At 49.1% G+C, this 22,309-nt stretch overlaps 1 protein-coding gene across 3 annotated transcripts in view; it reads right to left on the reverse strand.

Annotated features, from left to right (window-relative positions):
- The window catches only part of MSN (moesin), a 278,033-nt gene that overhangs the window by 48,218 nt on the left and 207,506 nt on the right, over positions 1–22,309 (reverse strand). For all 3 annotated transcript variants that reach the window (XM_069612528.1, XM_069612527.1, XM_069612529.1), the window contains exon 4: positions 1,120–1,394. In XM_069612528.1, the coding sequence (XP_069468629.1) occupies positions 1,120–1,394 (275 nt within the window). The remainder of the gene's footprint in view (positions 1–1,119; positions 1,395–22,309) is intronic.

Consider the following 22,309-nt stretch of genomic DNA (forward strand, 5'->3'; position numbering starts at 1 on the left):
CCCCGCTTGCCTGCTGATCTGTTGGCACGGTGCACCTGGCCACCCTCTGTCCTCCGGCCCAGGTACCTGCTCACCCTGCCATACTTCTGCACTGCCTCCGGGCCACCCCGAGCACTGGGGTCTGTATCTGTAACCATACAGCCCCCCCCCCTTTTACTTCCTGCACTTATCAGACCTACCCCGTCTGCTGCTTCAAACCCAGCACTAGCCAATTGCTGGCTGCAATACCACTGTTAGTTGCCTCTATTATTTATCTGTTTCTCGTTTGCTCAGCACTTTCCACTTCTCCCCCTTACATGCACTTCCCTCACCCAAGGACTTGCGCATTCTCAATGTCACTGGAACGTTTTTGTTCTACCCTGTTCCCCTCACTTGACTTGTCGCGCTCTGAAACCCTTGTGTACGAGCGCGATAGAAATAAAATATCAATAACACAGGTTCGATCCCCAGGTCCACGCTTAGAAACCACTGGGTATTAAGCGGGTTATGAATAACTTATCATATTATACATTTGCTAAAGAAAAACCCAGAGGATGAAGTGATTGGACTCCTCCCCACCACCGAGATTTATGCTCATCTACCCATACCTCAATGTGATTAGCTACTATCAGTCTATTTGTAGCCAATCACATTGAGGTGTGGACAGAGTTCTTGGAAGCGTCGGAAATCCCAGAGACTCCACGCTCTTCTCCGGAGACCAGAGTAAAAGCTCGGAGTCTCCTGGATAAACCCTGAGATTGGGCAGGTATGCATTAACATTGCGAGTTAACTTGGTTCCCAAAATCTGCCTAGAAAACGCAACTCAATTGCGAAAGCTCTAAAGGACAACCCATCCCCTCTTTTGCACAGCTATGGATCGTGCAAGCGGATTGACATGCACCATGCTATCACAAAACACTGCACTGCAACCTCTCCCTCCACATTTCCCAATCCTCGTTTTATTGCCTCCTGCATGCTATGGTCTCGGCACCCCTGATGGCAGGCACAGTACATCACTCTACAGACAAGGCCAGGACCTCAACCTACAGTGGTGATTTGGTGCAGTATAAAAGCCTATAACCTTTACCGACTAGTGCTCACCCGCCCATCTATTTCGTCACAACCCACGTATATAGTTACCTCTGTGGAAGGAGTTTATCACCTGACAGGAAGCCAGGCTTTTGTTGGTCCTTGTTAAAGTCCCCGTATTTTGATTGGACGGCATAAGAAGCAAGCAGCACGGCGGTCTCTGGGGGACAGTAAATGTCGTCGTTCAGAATCCCCTCCTTAACCTGCAAGAAGAAGAGGCGCTGCGTGATGTCTTGGATCAGCTCCTCCGACACGTCCTCAGGATAGAACTTGGCTCTGAATTTGAAGAGCAGTGGGTTTTCTTTGCGCACATCCTGAGCTGTCACCTGGAAATCAAGCACCACCAAAACCATTACAAGGGCTGGAATAGGACTGCCGATTAATCAAAGCTCTCCTTTTTGGGAGCTTCTTGGGCTGACCCAGGCGCTTTACAAATGCAAAAAATAAATTTGAACAATATATATTTTTTTAAAACAAGGCAATAAACCAGGATTCTGCAACCTTTGGCTTTTCAGATGTTTTGGACTACAACTCCCATGGCCTCTCGCAATGGACTATGCTGGTTGGGGCCGAAGGCAACCATAAGAGCCAAAGGTTGCAGACCCATTCAATAAACACTCATTTGTAGCATTGTCCAGAGTCTTCAAGAAGGTAGAATTGCACATGTCGCACCATTGTGAGACTGAAGCAGCAGATTCAGGATCAGAACCCCAGGCGTACTCTTCTGCGATGACATAAATAAAGGGATGATGGTACTTGCCCAGAATCCGTGAATTCTACTGGGGGTATGCCAACATCAGTACGACGTTAGTTCATTAGCAGGATTTTTTGCTGCCGATTTTTGGCCACAAAAAAGCCTAGAAAATATGGGGTGGAGGGTTTTAAGGGCTACAAGGGGTAGGGGAGTGTGGGGAATAAGTAAATAACTGGGAAGAGGGAATGGGGGGAACCCACCCCCCCCAAATTTAAATGAGAAATAAATGTTTTTTTGGGCAAAAATAGGTGGCAAATAAACCCTAGCGATGGAATGACAGAACCACCAACATCAGTCGGGTGTGCAGCTCATTGTCAATTAACAGACTGGGTGACCACGTATGAGGTACTGTGGCAGGACTCGTCTCTCACAAACTGCTCACTACTTGCATTATCATAGCATGGGTCACATCACCACCACACAGGAGAAATAAGATGCAGATCTGGAAGGGTCTCACGAATTCCGGTACCTTGACGACACCTTAGTTTCCAATCATTGGGCAACATGCAAAAGTCAGAACGTGGCAAATACTGTGAAAAACCTGAAGGCATCTTCACACCTACTCTCTTTGGAGCCTCTTCTCAGGTGGCCAGGAAAATGCCATGGCTCTTGGAACCTCACCCTGGGACTGGAGAGGCAAGGGAGGATCACCTGGGTGGAGGGAGGATGTCTTTGCCTTGTGGTAGTAAATCTTACCAACCCCCTACCGTCGTAGGTTGGGAATCATATCTCTTATTTTCCCCAAGTCACACCACTCTAGGACGAGGAAGAGGCGACTAGGAGTTATACACACTAACATGCAGTTACACCACTCTAGAACTGGGACAAGGAAGAGGCCATGAACTATTGTGTCAGGCATGTCCAGAGAACAGTAAATGCGGTTAGGCAATGGGACTCCAGGTCTCGCACCTGCAACCTGTTAACCAGTCCCAGGACCATAAAACGTGGAGCCACAAGGAAGGAGAAAACCAGCAGGAGAGATGCCGGTCTCGGAGAGACTGGCCCGAGAGGAGGGAATTCCTGCCCAGAAGGGTGCGGTCGAGGAGAGTCTTTCCTGGAGGCCAGGACGCCGGCTATTGCAGAGGAGAGACTGAAAGGGTCGAAGCAGTTGGAATCGCCTCTCCCTTGGGGGCTACAGCTGGAGCTGTGGGGCACAGAAGACTCCAGAGTGCTGCCGGCCACCAGTTGCATACACATGTGAAGAGCGGCGCTACCGGCGTCCCACAACAAAGACTGCTGAATGAGAGCATGGCTCGCATATCTCCTGAAAAGTGTGGGAGGAGCCATCGGAAGCCAGGAGAAAGAATAGAGAAGACTCCCAGAGGAGCCGCCAAGGACCTGTGAGTGAATTGAAGGGAACTCTCGTATCAGTGCACTCCTGGGGCTACAAAAGGGGTATATGGTAATGCTGGATGAGCTGAAAAATGTTTACAAGTAATGGTGAACCCAAAGTGAGGGATTTTGAATATTGAGCAAACGCTGAACTATAAGGTAAAGAACTTGAATAAACTAAAGCAAGAATTATTGAATACCAAACTAAAGGAAAGCTTTGATAAGCCTACAAATGACAGCATGTGTGAAATGCACGTAATGAACAGTTAAAGACAAAGAATGAATCTTTACGAATAAAGTGAAGCAAGTGATGGGTACTTCTGAAGAGTGTGAAAGCAAAGGGGTGGAAAAGAGTGAGCACCACGGAGCAAGTTGTATGGAAGAACACACTGTGGCAAAGCCAAGAGACTGTCAAGGAGAATCCAAAGCAAATGCAAAGCACAGGTGCAGTCAAAGAGGAACCTGTGTGGACAAGAAAGCCTCATCGGTGAAGTGACTTGTAATGGGTGGACCGTGTGGCCGACAACAGCGCCCAGACTGAGGATAGTCTGTCTGGAAAAGCCAAGAAAAGAAAATCTCCACCTTTAAATTATTTATTTATTGTTTGCTTGTTAGGCGCTTTTACAGCAAGTAAAATACTGTTTCAAAGCACCCACAGGTGGAACAAGGGAGTTAATACATTACAAAACACAATATTTAAAAAGAAGTGGAGGGAATGGAGGATGGACGGACCTAAAATGCATTGCGAGTATTCAGAACGTGCAAGTGCAGCAAGGAAGAGAAGAGAGGGCGCAAGTGCTGGGGAGTCCAGGCTCATGGGTGAGTCGCAGGTGAAGTGCATGGGTTGTTGAGTAGCTGTGCCGATTGGGTGTGGGAAGTCAGGGACCTGCGGATGCATAAGGGCCCCGCAAACCAATCACATTAACTGTGGGATTAGCAGAAAAGGGAAGGAGCAGGTAAAGAGGAATGTCTTGAGGAGCTTCCGGTATTTAAGAAAGTCCTACTCAAGGCGCAGAGGCAAGGGGAGGATGTCCAAAGGAGGGAGCCAGCCGAGGAAAGTGATCAGCCATCAGCTCTCCGTTTAGCAAAACGCTTTAACAACCAAGAGTTGGTGCTCGAGGAACGTAGTGCTCTAGACAGAGTATTTAGTAAAGTAAAGTTAGTGTGCTCCCCATGCCCAGACAACCTTATGGATGATGCAGCGGGATTTGAATGTAATCCGTGCAGCAACCAGGAGCCAATTAAGACTTTTTAAAGGCAGGAGAGATGCAGTCCCTGGGCTTAAAGCAAAGGATAAAACGTGCTGCCCTTTTCTGGATTAGATGGAGGGGTCGCAGAGTGGAATAAAGGTAGAGTAAGGAGGAGTCTATTGCAATAGTCGAGCCTAGAGAACCAGGGCTCGGGTAACATTTAGCCTCTGGGGGAAAAGTAAGAAAAAGAGCATTCCTTTGAGAAGGAAGAGCTGAAAAATGGGACTTCTTGGCAATGTCCTGAGTGTGAGGGAGGAAGGAGAGAGTTGTCAAAAACGATTCCAAGGTTTCTGTCTTCAGTAGGAGCAGGGAGAGGGCAGAATGAGGAAGGCCAGAGTGAAGGGGGCAGCAGGTGTCCCGATGGGAAGGATCCCAGTTTTACAGGCGCTGAGGCAGAGATCATTGAAGGCGCACCAGGACTGGAAACGCAGATGAGCAGTTCGGGATGATGGAGGATGCAAGGGGATCAGCAGGAAATTTGAAAAAGAGCTGGGCGTCATCTGTGTAGCACCGGAAGTTGGAGAAGGAGAATAGGCGTGCAAGCAGAGCAAGTTAGATGTTAAAGAGCCAAGGGGATAGCATACAGCCTTGGGGGACCCCACATGTGGAGAAGGAAGTAGGGGAGGAGAAGGTGCGCAGGATGACTTGGGAGGAGCGGTCAGTAAGCAAGGCTGTCAGCCAGTCCAGTGCACGTTTCGGGATACCAAGCGTATCGTGGAGCCTTTGACTGTCAAAGGCCGAGGAGAGATCAGGAAGGATGTGGACAACAGGGGAGATGGAATCCAGAGATGCGAGCAGTTCTAAATGGGTGTTCAGAAGAGCAGTTTTCCGTGCCTCTGGATGCTTGGAATCCAGATTGATGGTCGTGAATCCATCAACGAGTTCGGTGTGTGAGTGGAGTTGGGGCAATGCCAGCTTCTCCAGCAGCTTCCCCAGGAAGGGGGTGATAGAAATAGGGTGGTCATTGGCAAGGCAGGAAGTGTCTACTTAAGGGTTTTTTCAGGAGTGGGCGCACAAGGGAGTGCTTAAGCGAGGAGGGGAAAGAAAGATAGATCCAGTGATAAAAGAGTGATAGCAGAAATCCGCGAGTGCAGGGGCAAGAGAGATAATGTTGTCCTTGATGGTCCTGGATGAACAAGGGGATACCTGTTTAGAAGGGACCTTCATGGAGCGGACAACTTGGGTGACATTGTCAGGTGTGACAGGGTGGAAGTAGGAGAAGAGGGAAGGAGGAGATGGCTGAAGTGAATAATGCACTTCAATCTGTATAAGCTATTGACACGCCTGAAGAATTGTAAAGTAAATCTGGAATTGGTTTTGAGAATTAAGAGACTTGAACTGGTTGAGAGTTGGCAAGCTAAAGAGCTCACTTCTTGGGGAAGGGAAACCCAAGATATTTGAAAGTGTGTTGTCCCCTCGGAGAAACGAACCCTGGGGCCCTTTTGGAACTGTGTGGTCTTCTTGGGAAAGGAACCCCGACATCTTTTGGAATGGCTTTGAACTTGGGGAAGGGGAGCTGAGAGCCGGAGGAAGCTCAGAACTTTAATTTGGAACACTATTTTTTATTGCTGTCATTCCGGCATATTGTTTAGTTTTAGTTGTGAGGGCAAGTATAGGTTTTGGACACAGACAGACTTAAGTTGAACTTACTAACTCAGACTATCCTTAGTTTCTTTAGGTAGGGAAATCCCACCTTTGCATAGGTCAAGTTAGGCCTTACACCCTCCCGACATCCAAGATAATGTTTTGTTTGAACCTTGAATCTGTTGTCTGTGGCTTGCTTCATGATGCCGTCACAGTACACAACATCCTGATGTTGTCATCCAGTGTTACTGGGTGCAGATACTGATGTGGAAATACTACACTCCACGTCATCCACATGACCTGCATGCATAGCATCTTTAAGTAATGGGGTGGATAAGGGACAAGTTACTTACCTGTAACTGTTGTTCTCCGGCATGGGGTCTGGCATGGATTCACATGCTCATGAATATTCCCCGTCAGGCCGGGAATCCTCAGTATAGAAAAAAATCAGTATCAGTTTCGTTTCTAATCTTTCTTTCTCAGTAGTAACCAAACACTGGTCTCTGGGTCATACTGCCCCCAGCCAATGACTGCCCTCTCCCCAAGCCCCACCCCTGGCAGCCATCCTCAGATTTGGTAGCACGTGAAGTGGCAGTATGACCAAGTGAAGAGCCTCAGAGGGGTAGGCGGGAGGGTTCGCATGTGAATCCATGCCAGACCCATGCTGGAGAACAGTTACAGGTAAGTAACTTGTTCCTTCTCCAGCATGGGGTCTGGCATGGATTCACATGCTCATGAATATAAGAATACATAGCAGTACACACATGCACAACCACGGGAGGTGGCAAAAGGCTCAATATCAAGCAATACAACAACTCAACATTAAGCAACTCTTACCTCCTCACCGGGCTCACCTTAGGCGAACAGGTTGCGCAGCACTGCCTGGCCGACTCTGGACTCCTCCCTGGAATCCCGGTCGACGCAGTAGAATCTCGTGAAGGTCTGCATCAACCTCCACGTAGCAGCCCTGCAGATGTCGAGCAGGGGCACACCAGACAGGAACGCCGTAGTAGCAGCGATCGCTCTGGTCGAATGGGCTCTCGGACGGCCGGGCAGCGGTCGGTTTGCCAACCGGTGACAGTGCATGATGCAGCCGGAGAGCCATCTGGAAATGGAAGTCTTCGAGAGAGCCTTCCCTTGATTCACAGGTCCAAAGTTCACAAACAGCTGTGATGTCTTCCGGAAACTCTTCGTGTGGTCCACGTAGAACTTCAGCGCTCTAGCTACATCTAGCGAGTGCAGAGTCCTCTCAGCCGGCGACAAAAGCGACGGGAAGAAAACTGGCAACACCAAAGGCTCGTTGAGGTGGAAGTCCGACGGCACCTTGGGCATGAAGGAGGGGTGCGTCCTCAGCACCACCCTCGTGTCGTGAAAAGTATGGAGGCTTGCAAGACAGGGCCTGGATCTCTCCCACTCGTGCAGAGGTGATGGCCACGAGGAATGCTGTCTTCCACGACAGAAACTTCAACGGCACTGAATGCATAGGCTCGAATGGGGCCCCCCCCCATGAGCCTAGTTAGTACCACGTTGAGTTCCCACAGCGGGAATGATCAGAACAGTCCTTTCATAAATTCCTTCACCAGATGATGAGACCACAAGGACGCCCGTCCTGTAGTTCTGGTGTAACGTGAGACGGCAGCCAGATGTACCTTGATGGAAGCGTGAGATAGGCCAGCCTTGGCCAACGACAGTAGGTACAGCAATACTTGAGGGGCCGTAATCCGCAGAGGGTTAATCTTCTGTGCCCGGCACCAGACAGAGAACCTCACCATTTGTGTCCGTAGCACTTGAGAGTCGAGGATGCCCTGGCCTTTGCAAGAACCTCTCTGCAGTCAGCCGGGATGTCGTATCCTCTAAACTCTAGTGCTGCAGGAGCCAGGCCTGCAAGTTCAGCGACTCTGGTCCGTGATGAAGAATGGCGCCTCCTTCTCTGGAGAGAAGATCTGCGTCCGTCGGCAGCTTGATTGGTGTGGACGCTGACAAGTCCAGCAGGTCCGGGAACCAGATCTGCCTCGGCCACGCCGGTGCGATGAGGATCATCCTGCACCGGGACCTATTGAGCTGGTCGACGAGCCGGAGTAGCAACGGCGGGAATGCATAAAGGAACAGGCCGTCCCAGGGGTACGAGAAAGCATTGCCCATGCTCCTCGGTTGGGGAAACCTGCTGGCGAACTTCTGGCACTTGGAGTTCGCTGCCGTCGCGAAGAGATCGATCTGGGGTTCGCCCCATCGTCGGAAGAGTCGGTCCACTTGATCCTGGCGCAGTTCCCACTCGTGGCACGAGCACAGCTCCCTGCTGAGTGAGTCGGCGATGGTGTTTTTTATCCATGCAAGATGAAAGGGTACCAGAAACATCCCTTGGGCGATGGCCCAATCCCACAGATCCTGGGCTTCCTTGGACAGGGCAGGGGATCTGTTTCCGAATGTAAAACATTGTGGTGGTGTTGTCGGTGAAGATCCTCACCACCTTGCCCTTGAGGGACGGAAGGAAGGACCTGAGGGTCCAGAACACTGCGCAGAGCTCCAAGATGTTGATGTGGAGAGTCTTCTCCTCCGAGCACCAAAGGCCTCTCGCGTGGAGGCCCCCGGTGTGCGCTCCCCAACCTTCCAGGGAGGCATCCGTCGTCACCGTCACCTGGTGGGCCAGGGCTAGGACGCCTGTTCCCGCTGTCAGATGAGCGCCAACACCCCACCATCGTATCGCCTGACGGAACGTTTCATCGAGCGAGATCCTGTCCTCGAAGCTGCCCGTCGTCTGGATCCAGTGGGCGTCAAGGAATTCTTGCAAGGGCCGCATCCGAAGTCTGCAATGGGGCACCAGATAAATGCAGGAGGACATCATTCTGAGGAGGGACTTGATAGACCTCAATCTGGCCACGTCCGTGGCCAGTAGACGTTGCACCTTTCCTAGGATGGTCCTTATCGTTTCCTCCGATGGTGAGGCCCGCCGGGCCACTGTCGAGCTGTGCTCCCAGAAACAGGGCGACTTGCGACGGGACCAGGTGTGATTTTGGAAAGTTGATGGAGAACCCCAGGTCCGTGAGCAGCTGGACGGACTTCGCAGTGTGTTCCACGGCGAGCTCCATTGTCCTTGCCCGTATGAGCCAGTCGTCCAGGTAGGGGTAGACGTGGATCCCCTGCAGGCGCAGCCGCGCCGCCACCGGTGCTAGGCACTTGGTGAACACCGATTTTAATCCGAACGGGAGGGCCTTGAACTGGTAGTGCCACCCTTTGACCACAAACCCGAGGAACTTTCGGTGCCTCTTTAGAATAGGGATGTGGAAGTAAGCATCCTCCAAGTCCAACGACGACAGGAAATCGCCCTCCTCCAGCTGTCCCAGCACGTGCTGGAGGGTGACCATCCGGAACTTCTGTGCCTTGATGTATTTGTTTAGTCGTCGCAGGTCCAGGATGGGATGCCATCCTCCTGTCTTCCTCACGAGGAAGTATCTGGAGTAAACTCCGGAGCCCTGAAGCCTGTTCGGGACGAGCTCGATGGCACCTTTCCTGAGCAACAGCAGTTGAGGGATGTGATTTTCTTCCCTGGCCACAGGAGGAATGCAGGGGCACCTCTTCTGGAACTCGAGGGCGTGCTCCAGGGCCAGGGCGTCCAGCACCCAACGGTCGGTGGAGATGGACTCCCACACGCCGACGATTTTCTTCAGCCGGCCTCCCACCGGGGCGGGGGCCCGACCCGACGGACGGTTCAATCTTGCTTGGAGGCCGCTTTGCCTTCTTGACCACCTTGGCGACGACGGCGGGATCCACCTGACTTGCCGCGTCCCCTTTAGGCCTCCTGCGAGGAAGACCTTACCGCTTGACGGTAAGTAGAGGAGCTGCTGCCGGCTCCCTTGGAGGCACCCGGTCTGCCTCCAGAGCTCCGAAAGGACGGCCGTCGCTTTTGGAGCACAACCAGTGCACGGGCCGTCTCCATGTCCGTCTTGATCGCCTGAAGGGATTCATCAACCGCCTTGCCAAAAAGGTTGTTCCCATCGAAGGGCATGTCCAAAACCTTGGTCTGAACGTCCTGGCGGAAATCCGTCGCCCTGAGTCATCCTCGTCATCTCAGGCAAACGCTGTTGCCCAACTGACGGAAACCGGTGTCGGCGATGTCCATAGCCACCGTAATGGCGTGGTCCGAGGCAATCTCACCTTCCTGCAAGATTTCCAGGGCCTCAGCCCTCTTGGCATCCGAAGGAAGTCCAACAGAGGGGCGATCTTGAACCACAACTCCGTCGTAGCGGGCTACGATGGCCAGGGCGTTGGCCGCCTTGATGGTGGTCGCTGCAGATGAGATGACCCGTCGTCCTATCGCATCCAGTTTCCTACCCTCGCCGTCCGGAGGGGAGGTTGAAGTCGAGGCCAATGCCCTCCCCCCCCCCGCTTTCCTCTTGGCCGCCGCCGAAACGACCGAGTCCGGAGTAGGTTGCGCCCAAAGGCACAAGGGGGCAGCGTCGGGGACCCGGTACTTCTTGTACCGGTCCCTCTTCGCAGGAGTCGTGGCAGGGTTCTTGAGGAGGACGAGCTCCTCATCCCAGATGTCATCAAGAAGCGGTACGGCGAGGACCGTCTTCCTTTTAGCCTCGCGCCGCTGGTAAAGGAACCCCTCCTTTTCCTCGGGGCAGAGCTGGAAGAGCTCGGATGCCCTGGAGATCATTGCATTCAAGGATCCAATCTCGTCGGGCGGGGACGCCCGGGCACGGGGCGACGGGGGACACGTCCCGTCGTCGCCTCAGTCGTCATCCGTACCCGTCGTAGTCGTGTCCATGCCTGTATCATCCCCGTGGGTAGTGGACCGGGGGGAAGGCAGAGAAGGCCGCAGAGGCGGGAGAGGAGGCCTAGGATGCGTCGTCCTCCTCTTAGGCGGTGGGCTCCCCGAAGGTCCTGGCTCCGGATCCTCCGTCGGGGGAAGGGGCAACGTAGTCCTTATCTCCGAGCAGAAGGACTGGATGGCTGACAAAATGGCCGCCGAGGTGTCCTGCGGTGCCGGAAACAACGGCGCGAGGGCTCTTGAGGAGCCTCGTCTGCGTCACCGTCGCCCTCGTCAGGATCCCTCCCGATCGGCTGGGTCTCCTCCACGACTTGGATGAGCTCCTCTTCAGAGGTCGTGTCCGTATCCACGACGGCCACCACTCTCCCCTCCCCCCCCTTTCCAACGAGGACTTCGTGGGGGTCTTCTCGATGGGCCTGAAAGAGGACTCCCTCCGCGGTGGCAGGGAGACTCTGGTACCTGAGGACACCTCCACTGGTGTAGCCTCCACAGGCTGAGCCGGGGCCGCGGCGACATCCCCAATCGAGGTCCTAGCAGGGTGAATCACGGCCAACGTCACCTTCTGTACGCCTGGGGCCTTCACCTTCAGGGGAGGGTCCGAGCCTCGCTCCCCCTCTGCCGGAGTCTGAGATCGACCGGGGCCTCTCCAGAAGCTTCGCCGGGTTCTCGGACTTCCTCTTACCCGAGCCAGAGCGTTGGCTTGTGGTTGATGGCGCCGGGGAGGGAGCGCCCTGCCTGGCAGCCAAGGAACCCGACCGTTCGGCGCTCCCAGTGCCCGCGGACTCTCGGCGCTTAGCCTTTTGTTGGGCCCCCGTCGCCGGAGCACCCTCACAGGACTTAGAAGACCGCTCGGACTTCTTCTCGCCTGGCGGGCTCCTACCTTCCAGCCAGTTGGCGAGACGGAGGTGGAGATCCTTCATGGTCCGCTCCGACATGTTTCCACAAAATGCGCAGTCCTTTTCCTTGTGAGTCTTGTCCTCATGGAGACAGTAGAGGCATAACGAATGCTCGTCCTCCTTGAAAACGTTCTGAAACTGGCATCCAGGGCATGTCCTGAATAGCTTCCCGGGCGTCAAGCTCCCTTTCTCCTGGGCCATGTCTCCTGGGTAGGCCTTGGAACTTCTGGAATCCTCCAAAAGCGTAACTCGACGAAACCTTCACCCTTGAGGGGCGTAGAAAACTCCGAAACGGATCCCCGTTGATCGGAAGCAGAAACGGTCGAGCTTGAGGTTCTTTTAACCGAAAAAATGAGAAAATCCCCTGAAAAAAGCGCGAAAACGCAGCAAAAGCTCGAGAGCTAAGCACGAGGACTCCCAACACTTGAACGTGCAGTAAAAATCTGAGGATGGCTGCCATGGGTGGGGCTTAGGGAGAGGGCAGTCATTGGCCGGGGGCAGTATGACCCAGAGACCAGTGATTTTTTACTACTGAGAAAGACAGATCAGAAACGAAACTGATAACGATTCTTTTCTATACTGAGGATTCCCGGCCTGACGGGGAATATTCATGAGCATGTGAATCCATGCCAGATCCCATGCTGAAGAAATAAGCAAAAAGGAACCTGGCTTCTCAATGTGAAGCCGTGTACTTGTATTCTGATCATCTCGACTAACTCAAGAATTTACAAAGTGTGGATACCACTATTACAAGAATGGGGAGAGGGGTAACTGGGGTGCTGCCCCTTCGCCTACCACATCCCCATCTTCCAGTTTATGGGACCCTCCAGTTCTCTGACATATAGTTTCTGCATTTGCAAAGAATCTAAACCTATGTCGATGCTTTGCAAATGCAGACTGGTGGTTGTTCCATATGGCTCTACCAGGACCAGGGCAGGAATCTATCAGTGCCCTGTGGAGCCATGGTACTGCCCCATTCAAGACTGGGGAGACTAAACCGAATGGATGGGCCTTGGAATTCTGGCCCGTGTAGGGAAAGCAATGCCTCTTCACCCCTCCCTTGCCCGGTTTGTCAAGCCAGGGCTGGGCTTTGCTTTCTTACTAGATCTCAGATTCAGAGTAGGAAGGCGGTGTGAAGGAATCCTGCTGACCCCTGCAGGGCATAAAATAAGCAGCGTCACATAACAATTCTTTAGGTTTGCCAATTAAATTGACACTTGCGTAGCACAGCTACCCATTTAAATCATCTTGTTCAATGAACGCACAGCTCACCATGCCTTCCTCTTGCCCTCTGAGCACCCTACTATCACTACATTACAGGTTTAAAGAGGCTAATGGGAGATCGTGCAGCAGTAAGCATCCCCCCCCCCAATTAAAATTACCACTGGCCTGTGTTATAGGTGTAAAAGTAACCGGATACTTGTATTAAGTTAACTATATCTTTTCTGTCAAAGACCAGTATGTGTTAAGTGCAGTGCTCCAGATGAGATTTTGAAGTGTGATTATTTTACTCCATATTTTCTTAAGTTGCCAGTAAAAGATATATATATTTTTTTTGGGAGTATAAAGGCAAGTCCAATTCTCAATTGGAGTAGGTTATAAGCGAGTAAAAATATGTTTTAACTAGAAAACGGTAATGTTTTTGTAATTATTTCTTTGCAACTAGTTATTCATACAAATGAGATGCATGTTTAAGCCGTCCGATCAGTCTGTAATAACAGCAATTTCTCCCTGTAGTACTGCGTGCACTACAGGTCCAAACATAGCCATGTAGCACAGGGTCATACGCGAGGTTCCCTTTTTTTGTTGTTTGTATCATTTTTTGGGAGCATATGCCTTTTTTTCTTTTCGGAGTAAAAGTGGCCAACCCTTATCTGCAGGGCTGGTCAACTGTTTTATTTTTTTTAAAATGACAGTCCTGCAGATCCCTTCCAAAAAAAGTAAGTTGTTACATAATACATAATTACAGTATTGCTACTGTAAAATACTCCAGGTTTCCATTTTTTTCAGTTAAGTTTAAGTTAGTGTATCTAAATCTCAGTTTAAACTAAATTTCATTTTGTTGGGAAAAGTGCATTATATTGACGGGTAAACACTTTTGAAAATGTACATGATCACATGGCCAAATGCTTTTGATGGCAATCCTAGTTCTGTAACTTGCTGGTTGAATTCCTCTCTGCAAACTGGTTCTCAACCCATGAGCTGACCCCAAGCTCCTTGACCCTCCCTCTACCTTATCACCCTGCTGTATTGAACAAGCTCCCCTGAAAGTGAGATGGCTACAAAACCACAATATTCCACCTAGTTTGCCCAGTTCTCTGCCTGGTGCAGTGTTCACACTTCTTAGTTGCTTACTTTCTTTCCTCTTACATAATGTATAAACAAAGCTAACTAGATGTTTATGCAAAGTAGTGATGAATAGTTCCATCCAGGCTTTACATCTACAGATCCATTGCAATACCATACACTGAAGTTAACTTACAGAGCTCTCTTTGCTCTATGATGAGAGCTCATCAATCTGGAGGCTCTGAACGCAAGCAGAATTCGCAAGTAGCTGCCCGCATGTCATGCCCGGGCCACTGCGCCCAGCCTTCACCATGTCCTTGGAGGAAGTGCCCCAGGCCAAGTCTCCCCTGGAGTGCCACACCTCGAACCCCTGCACACCTTGCTCGCATTCAGGTCCTGGAAATATTTATTTCCAATTGCAGACATACGAGTAATTTCTGTAAGAGAAGCATGAATTCGGCAAAGCCTGGTTCCCTTGAAAGGAAACAAAAATGTATCAACCCCAGATGGCTGCTCTGAGCGTGAATGGTGATACATATGTTCATAGATGCGCAGGGCTGGAATGCTCCGCTTGTGGTTACCCGACTAGGGGTTGAGGACCATTAGCGGCCCTGCCCTTCCCCTGAAAGGTTGTAAATTAACACTATGTTGAAAATAGTTGATTTCAATGACGGGCAAGGGCCATCCTGTCCACCTGAAGTCCACAATTGCCATGCCTGCCGCAAAACCCTACTACGTACTATGGCGAGCTTGAGTAAGGAGGCTGACAACGTGGTATTTTGTTGGCTATAAACTTTTCATAAAATAAAGAAAAGAACCTCTTATCTCCCCCATTTCTAGAGGGGCCTTCCCTACCTAGTTCTAGAATAACTCTATCAAGTTGCATGTCAAAGATCAATATAACATCCTCTGTCCAAACCAACTACTCGATCCCCAGCACTAAAAAATAAACCAAGAAACAAAGGGATCAATGAACTTTGTATGCAAACCACCAGGAAAATGGCTCACTTCTCCTGGTGAAACAAACCCAGTCTTAGGCTGACTTAACAGCAGTTTCTTGCAAAAGGAAAGTATTTACCAAATATATTTGGACCAGAACAATTATTCAATTCTCCTGGTCTATCTGGAAGAGTTTTGGCGATGGTGCCTTGATAGTTCTTGGTACATTTTCTTTTTATAAGTCTCTTCACTTCTTCCCAACGATTTGCAAACAGTTCAGGCTTTACTAATTCTTATTGCTCTTACTTTATCAGGACTTTTTATGTTTAGCAAAAACTATTAGACCAGGAGAAGGACCCCCTTCCAGTCATTCTGAAAGATTGTTTTGCACCAGTCTTCTGAAGTTTCTTTACTTCCACCCCAAAGGTTTGTGTTGTGAACAACGGTGTTAGGGCTTTATCCACTCTTCTTATTGTGGATACTTTATCAGGACTTCTGACTATTGGGAGATCACTCCCCGACAGTTTTGTGTTTTTTGGTATTTTTCAAAAATGCTGGGTTTTCCACTGATGAGGGAGTACACTCCAGAGGCACTCTTGAGATTTATGGTTTCTTGCGTCACCACTGTGTCGAGGGAGATTACTCAGAGGAATTGGTTCTTCGAGCATCACTACTTTGACAATAGTGATCATTCCTGGAGGAATATTTGACTCTTTGTGCTCCCTAGACCCAACCCAGCTTTTCCCACAACTCCTGTTACTTGTACTTTCACTGGGTAGTGCTACTGGTTCTCCGCGGGGTCCCAGTTCAATGTTGCTTCTGCATGCTTTCAGCACGTTTTCCTGCTTTTCCTCCGCTCCGATTTGTGCGGCTGCGCAGAGCTGTTGCTGCAGTGGCCTCAGCGCGTTTTATGGACCACACTGTCCACCTTGGAGAGGCCATGCCACCACTGTATTCTTCATGCTTCTGCAGAGAGTCTGGTCCCCTCCCGCTCACATACATCCTTACGGCCTCTTCAGAGACGGACTTCCTCTAAATGCTTCAGCAACACATGTTTGAAATTACCGGGCCCTGCAGCACTGACTCCAACTTCCCTCGCTACGCTTCCTGCTCCCGAACACACTTAGTCCTTCCTCAGTCTTTACTTTATTCTGCTGGGCCCGACCCAGCATAGCGTCAATGTTTGTTGTCAAAGACTTTGATGTTATCTTCATGCCTCCTAGTGGCCACCTCGTCACAGTTCTGGGTAATCCTTTCTACTATTCAGTATGTTTTTGTTTCTTCGTCTCAGTCCTATCTGGTCTTGCAGATTAAATAGTAGAGATTTTGCAATGACGCACAGTAATAGTTTCAGGTTTGGAGGGATAAGGAGTCAACCGAGCCACAGCTTCTAGGAACAAGGGTTTAGGGAGGTCTTTCACAGGACAAGAGTCCTTAACCCGGTTCCATGTGTTAATATCCCAGCAAAAATATCGCCATATTTTTGCAGCGATATTAAGGCATGGAACCTGCGGGGGACACCCCTGCAACCCCCAATCCCAATAAACCCTAATATTATCCCCACTAAAAATATCACCTATGACCGTTCCCCGACGACCATATATACGGCAATATTCTTGGTGGGGATTTTACCCAATACCCATATCCCTATGAGGTGGTCCTGCTTTTTACCACCCCTATGGAGACTATTGGGCAGTGGCCTAGCCTCATAAGGAAGGGAGCCCCTCTGGGAAGAAGTGACGCGAACCTGTGAATCGTCACATCACTCAGGCTATGACTTTCCTTTAACATTGTTTTTTTGGTTTTATGAAACATACACAGCAAACGATGGGTCAAGCATACAATATAAAAAAGGATACTGCCCTGTGCAGCACTGCTTCTGCCCAGTTGCACAGAGCCTTGCACTGAAAAATGTTTTCAGATTCTTTTTATCATATCCATTTGCGGCCATTCATGGACCTAAATAGACCAGAGGGGTTTTGTCTTGCTTAACAGTAGTTAATGTGCTTATTTTGTAACACCAAGAGAATCAGGCAGTCAAACCCTAGAAGCAGATATGCTTGTGAGAAGTACTGTGATCTCTAGTGTCTCAAATGTGAGCAAGAAAGGAAACTAGTTCAATCCGGTTTGTCTGGAAGAAAAATGTTGGACTTCCTAGATTGTCCATCGCTATGACTTACTACCATTGCAACTGTGTAAGTGTGTCAAAATTGCACACTAATCACAACTGCGATCTTTGCCATACTTCGGCGGATTTTTTTCTATGATGTATTGCTGGATACATACTGGCTAACATGCCGGAAAGAGCATTCCGTCACATTCCACAAACACTCCCTCTCCAAGATGGCACTTCTGTTGGTAAACGGAGCATGGACGCACAACAACGCGCGCCAGCTCGTTTCCCATGGGAACAGCAAAATTAATTTAGCAATGCCGGTTCCCAGAGAATGGGATTAGCGCGATTCAGTCGCGCCACGGATGCAAGACCTTTGCACGCCTCGGCAGCACACGGGTAAGCAGATGCCCGTTTCGAATCAACTCGATTATGGTTTTACAACCCGACCACCGAGTGCTAGCTTGGTGATGCGAGTGGAGCTCCACAAGAAGGGTAATACTATTGGGCCCGTAGCATGATACGCGTGGGCCCACTAAACACACCGAGTTTGTCTTCAGAGCCAAAGCCTATAACCTGGAATAATAGTAATACGCACACTACTTGTGCATCATTATGTAATTCAACCGATGACCATGTACCCTTGCAATGTGTGGACCTAGATACCATTAAATTAAACCACATTTAAAGAGTGCTAGCTAAGCTGAGAGTGGAGTACAACTGCAGCACGTGGTATCACTACAGTGGCAGTGCACCATTAGTGGGTACTTCCCATGCACATGTATACTCTGAACTATGGGTTGTGGTAATACGCCGGTATCCATTTTATGGCCACTACAATCCCGGAGCACAAATATAATGCCTATGAGCAATACACTAGTGCACAATTGCCGACTGTTCCTTCCTTTGTTTGTTTATTTATATTGCGCAACCAGACCCAACGGTATACTGGCGCGAGGGCAAAAAGAGGGTTGTTCAACTTAGGTTACATGTTGCAGATAATCATGAAATACAGCTAATTGTTACAATGCTGTAGACCTGTAGTGTCAAAGAATCATGAAAGTACGTACAGTGGATTTACGGAAAATGCAGGAATGACAGATAAATAGAACCGAATATACAGAATATATTATAGAATATACAGAATATACCACCTTTCTTTAGGTGGTCATCAACAAAGCCACGCGGTTCATCCGCCACATTCAACTGAAAGGCTATTCTCAATGAGGGACAATGAGGCACACAAATGTGACATGCGAGTATCTCCTCCACATGTGTGTATGTACTTAATGTTGCATAATTGACTAACGAGATGAAAACATAAGATGCTAGTTGTGCATTATTAGTTATCCGGTCCCTCTGATTTCTCACAGGGTCAGAAAGGATCTCTCCCAAAATCACTTTGAGGTGAGATCGCTCCTTTTCTACTACAACTAAATAATGGATAGGAATGAACGGTGGCCAATTTAGTCGCAAACCTTTTTTTAAAAAAATAAAAGCGGAAAGGTCTTGCAATTGATCCCAAAGACAGTCCTGAAGTAGGTGGCATGAACCACTGAAACTACCAAAACCCGTTGACACATACGTGGAGACCGCAGGAGGATTTCTGCCGCACAGCACGCCTTAGCCACAAGGGGACCTAGAAACCTTGCTGTCCATCCGTCTGGCATAGTCTTCACAGCAGTTTGGTTTTAGCTCCCAAATTAGAGTGGAGTTTTTAACTCTGGTATACTCGCACATAGTAATAGCTAATAAAGTAATTGTTGCCACAATACTGTTGGCGAATTAGTCCCGCTTCCAAGTCTTACAAAGAAGCCAGGCGAGAAAAGCTGGCCATCCTGTTAAGACCAAGATTTATCAAAAGTATAAGATGACCTGGGCTGTCAGTTATTTAGTTACCATCTTGTGAGGAAATTAACTATTTAACAGCCAGTGTTTATCTTCTTATTCAATCCACTGATATACGGGCAGCACATCAGCACTGACTAGGGATAGTTTATAGGACAGGCAGGGACTGATGGAACTTTGCCTTTTTTGTCCTTGCGCACACGACATGCCCAGGTAGTAAGTCCATAGCGATAGAAGTCCAACATTTCTCTTCCAAACGACAGGATTGAACTAGTTTTCTTTTCTTGTTCACCCTTGAGACACTAAAGATCACAGTACTACTCACGAGCATATCATCTGCTCGTTGGAGTACTTTCATGCACCTAACCTTTTACATTTTACAGACAGACACTCCTCTCACGGATAATTTCAGTAGTACAAAGATTCTGTATTGTTGATCATTTTAATGACTTGGGTACAAATAACGTCCAGCGACATTACAAATATAAGTACAGAATTGCTAATCAAATAAGCTTGTTTGCTAATCAAGACAAATTTAATTAGCAAAATCTGCAAATCAGTTTTTGGAAACTAATTTATGCCTTGCCCATGATCTGCGCTGCTTAGCCTGTACCTCTGTGGAATCCCAGTCTTGCGGTGAAAAGATTTTGCCGCTGCAGCGTAAAGGGAAGTGAGATCTTGAAAATGCCGGATGTGAGTGTACATTTACGAAATCGAGGTGAATGAGAGCTGATCATGTACAGGTGTTTGCGGGAGCTGTCTGCGAGATGGCTGATGAGCAAACAGAGGGGCAATGTATTGCTTGCATAATGGGCAAAGACAATGCAAGTGTTCTTCCCGAGGGGCCTAGGTTGGATGGCGGTGTAGGTCATTATGAACCACATTTAAGAATTGTGGCATCTACGAGTAAAATCAGCCACTACAGACTTGAATGTTTTGTCACATACGCAAAAGCAAATATAGTCTCCAGTACGCATGCATGTAGTGGCTCCATACACACACTCTGACCACGGAGGTTTTGCATGATGCGTGCTGCCTTATCAACATGTATGTATTGTGTAATGGAGTTCAACAATTGGAAAACATTTTATAAAGTTACTATGCAAACAGTGATTTTCTGAATAAAAGAAAACAAATTAAACTGCACAGTTTCAATCATTTGTGGCAGTTTCTATACATCAGCCAATACAGCAAATGGTGTTTCAAGGTGGAAATCTGTGGCATTTAATCTTACTTTCAGTCAACAGGAAGGACAGGAGGATGACTTTTGCAAAATGATTGCGCCCGCTAGAATTAAATAATGGAAAAGTAGACATTTCACAAACGTGAAGCTTTAGATTAGTTGCTAAAATGCATGCTTCATTTGCTACCGATCAGTCTTCGCAAATTTGGAAGTAGCTATGATGTGATATGGCATTTATAATGCGCCTATACACAAGTGTTTCAAAGCGCGACGAGGCAAGGGAGGGGAAATGGAGGGAAGACAGACAACAATCCTACTAGTCCAGGTGACATTGAGATCGCGCAAGTGCAGAGGAGGGGGGGGATAAAGTGCAAGGGGCAGTGCATTATATAGGATAACAGTAAAATAAAGACAATAAAAGTGCAGCCAGCTGGTGGCAAGTGCAAGGATAAGTGCAGACATCAGGAGTGAAGTACTAGTGTGGGCTGTAGGGATACAGAAACAGTACCCGAGTGAAAGGGTTGCCGGGGGTGGGGGGGCAGTGCAGGTGTGCAACTGGCAGGGAGGGGACCTGGGCCCGAGATTAGAAGGTAGCCAGGTAACCAGTGCAGTTTCGAAATCAGCAGGGGAGAGGAGAGAAAGCAAGAGCAAAGAGGAAGGGCTTGAGGTGCTTCTGGAACCGGAGATGGTTCTCCTCAAGTTTCAGAGAGGCAGGGAGGCTGTTCCAGAGGGAGGCCCCAGCAGAAGAAAGATCGACTACCAACTCGCTGCTTGGAGAAGCGACCAACCCTGAGGCAGTTGGAGGTGGATGAGCGAAGAGCTCAAGAAGGAAGATATTTAGGAAGAGAGAGTTGAAGGTATTGAGGTCCCAGGCCCCAGAAGGCCTTGTGGACGATGCAGTGTGTTTTGAGCTTAATCTTCGCTGCCACTAGGAGCCAGTGTAGAGATTTCAGTCCTGGAGAGATACGATCCCCTGGGCTTGAGGCCAAGGACAAGTCTTGCAGTCCTGTTCTGAATGAGTTGCAGAGGGAGGAGAGTAGAGGCAGGCAGATTTAGAAAGTGGCTGTTGCAGTAGTCAAGCCTAGAGAGAACCAAGATAACTAGAGGAATTGATTTTGCTCTTTGAATCCTTGCACAAGAGAGCAAGATCACTAGACTCCATTAACCTATAATAGTATTGCTCCAGGTTGCAATGTAATCGTAAATGCCAAATATCCCGATAAGCCAAGGTTTTTTTTCCTGCGTGGTTTAAAGCTCTGATGCTACACTGAGCCAAGCGATCTCTGTGGCATCTGATTCTGTACGTCTCAAACTTGTATCAACCACAGCTTCTAAAAATCGATACATTTTGTTTCAAGCATGGAAGATTGGCTGTGGAGTCACTTCTGTGCAGTCACTAGATGGGAATAGTTTCTTACCTGTAACTCCATTTCTCCAGCATTGGTATCTTTCATGGATTCACATGCTTAGAATATTCCCCGTCGTCAGGCTGGGAATCCCTGGTACATTATATAGACCCTTTCCCGTAGGAAAACTTTTGACGCTTATGCGTCCTATCCACCTCGTTTTGTATCATGCGTGCCCGTGCCGTCAGGACGCCATGATATAAATACAGGACCCGCCCCCGCGCTCCCTCAGATTTCGGCCCCCAAAGTAGTGGGGGAACCAGTTTGCATGCCCAGGGGAGGCAGGCGGGCGCATGTGAATCCATGAAAGATACCAATGCTGGAGAAATGGAGTTACAGGTAAGAAACTATTCCCTTCTCCAGCATTGGATCTTTCATGGATTCACATGCTTAGAATAGATTACATAGCAGTACCATCCCGAAAAGGGGAGGCGTGCATGCAAACTCACATACTTTCCTCACAATGCCCGTTCCCTATGGTCGTGTACCCATCAGCAATTGTTAACATAGAAAACGAACAATATTCAATCATAATTGCAACAAGATCTAACCCCTCAACCGGGGCTTACCTTATTGGAATAGGTGTCGAAGCACCGCCTGTCCCATCCGAGTATCTTCGGCATGTTGTTGTGACAGGCAGTAATGGCGGGTAAATGTGTGTGTAGCCGCCCAGGTAGCCGCCATGCAGATGTCCCCCAGAGGGACTCCAGACCACAGCGCCGTCGACGATGCCGCCGCTCTATTTGAATGAGCTCTTGGGCGTCGCAGAAGAGGCTTCCCAGCCTTGGAATGGCAGTACGAAATGGTAGACGATACCCATCTTGACAGTCCTTGCTTTGAAATGGCTTTGCCTATAGCACCCAAACCATAGGCCACGAA

Source organism: Ambystoma mexicanum, chromosome 5p (genome assembly GCF_040938575.1).
Source record: "Ambystoma mexicanum isolate Mex_15411 chromosome 5p, UKY_AmexF1_1, whole genome shotgun sequence".
Taxonomy (NCBI): Eukaryota; Metazoa; Chordata; class Amphibia; order Caudata; family Ambystomatidae; genus Ambystoma; species Ambystoma mexicanum.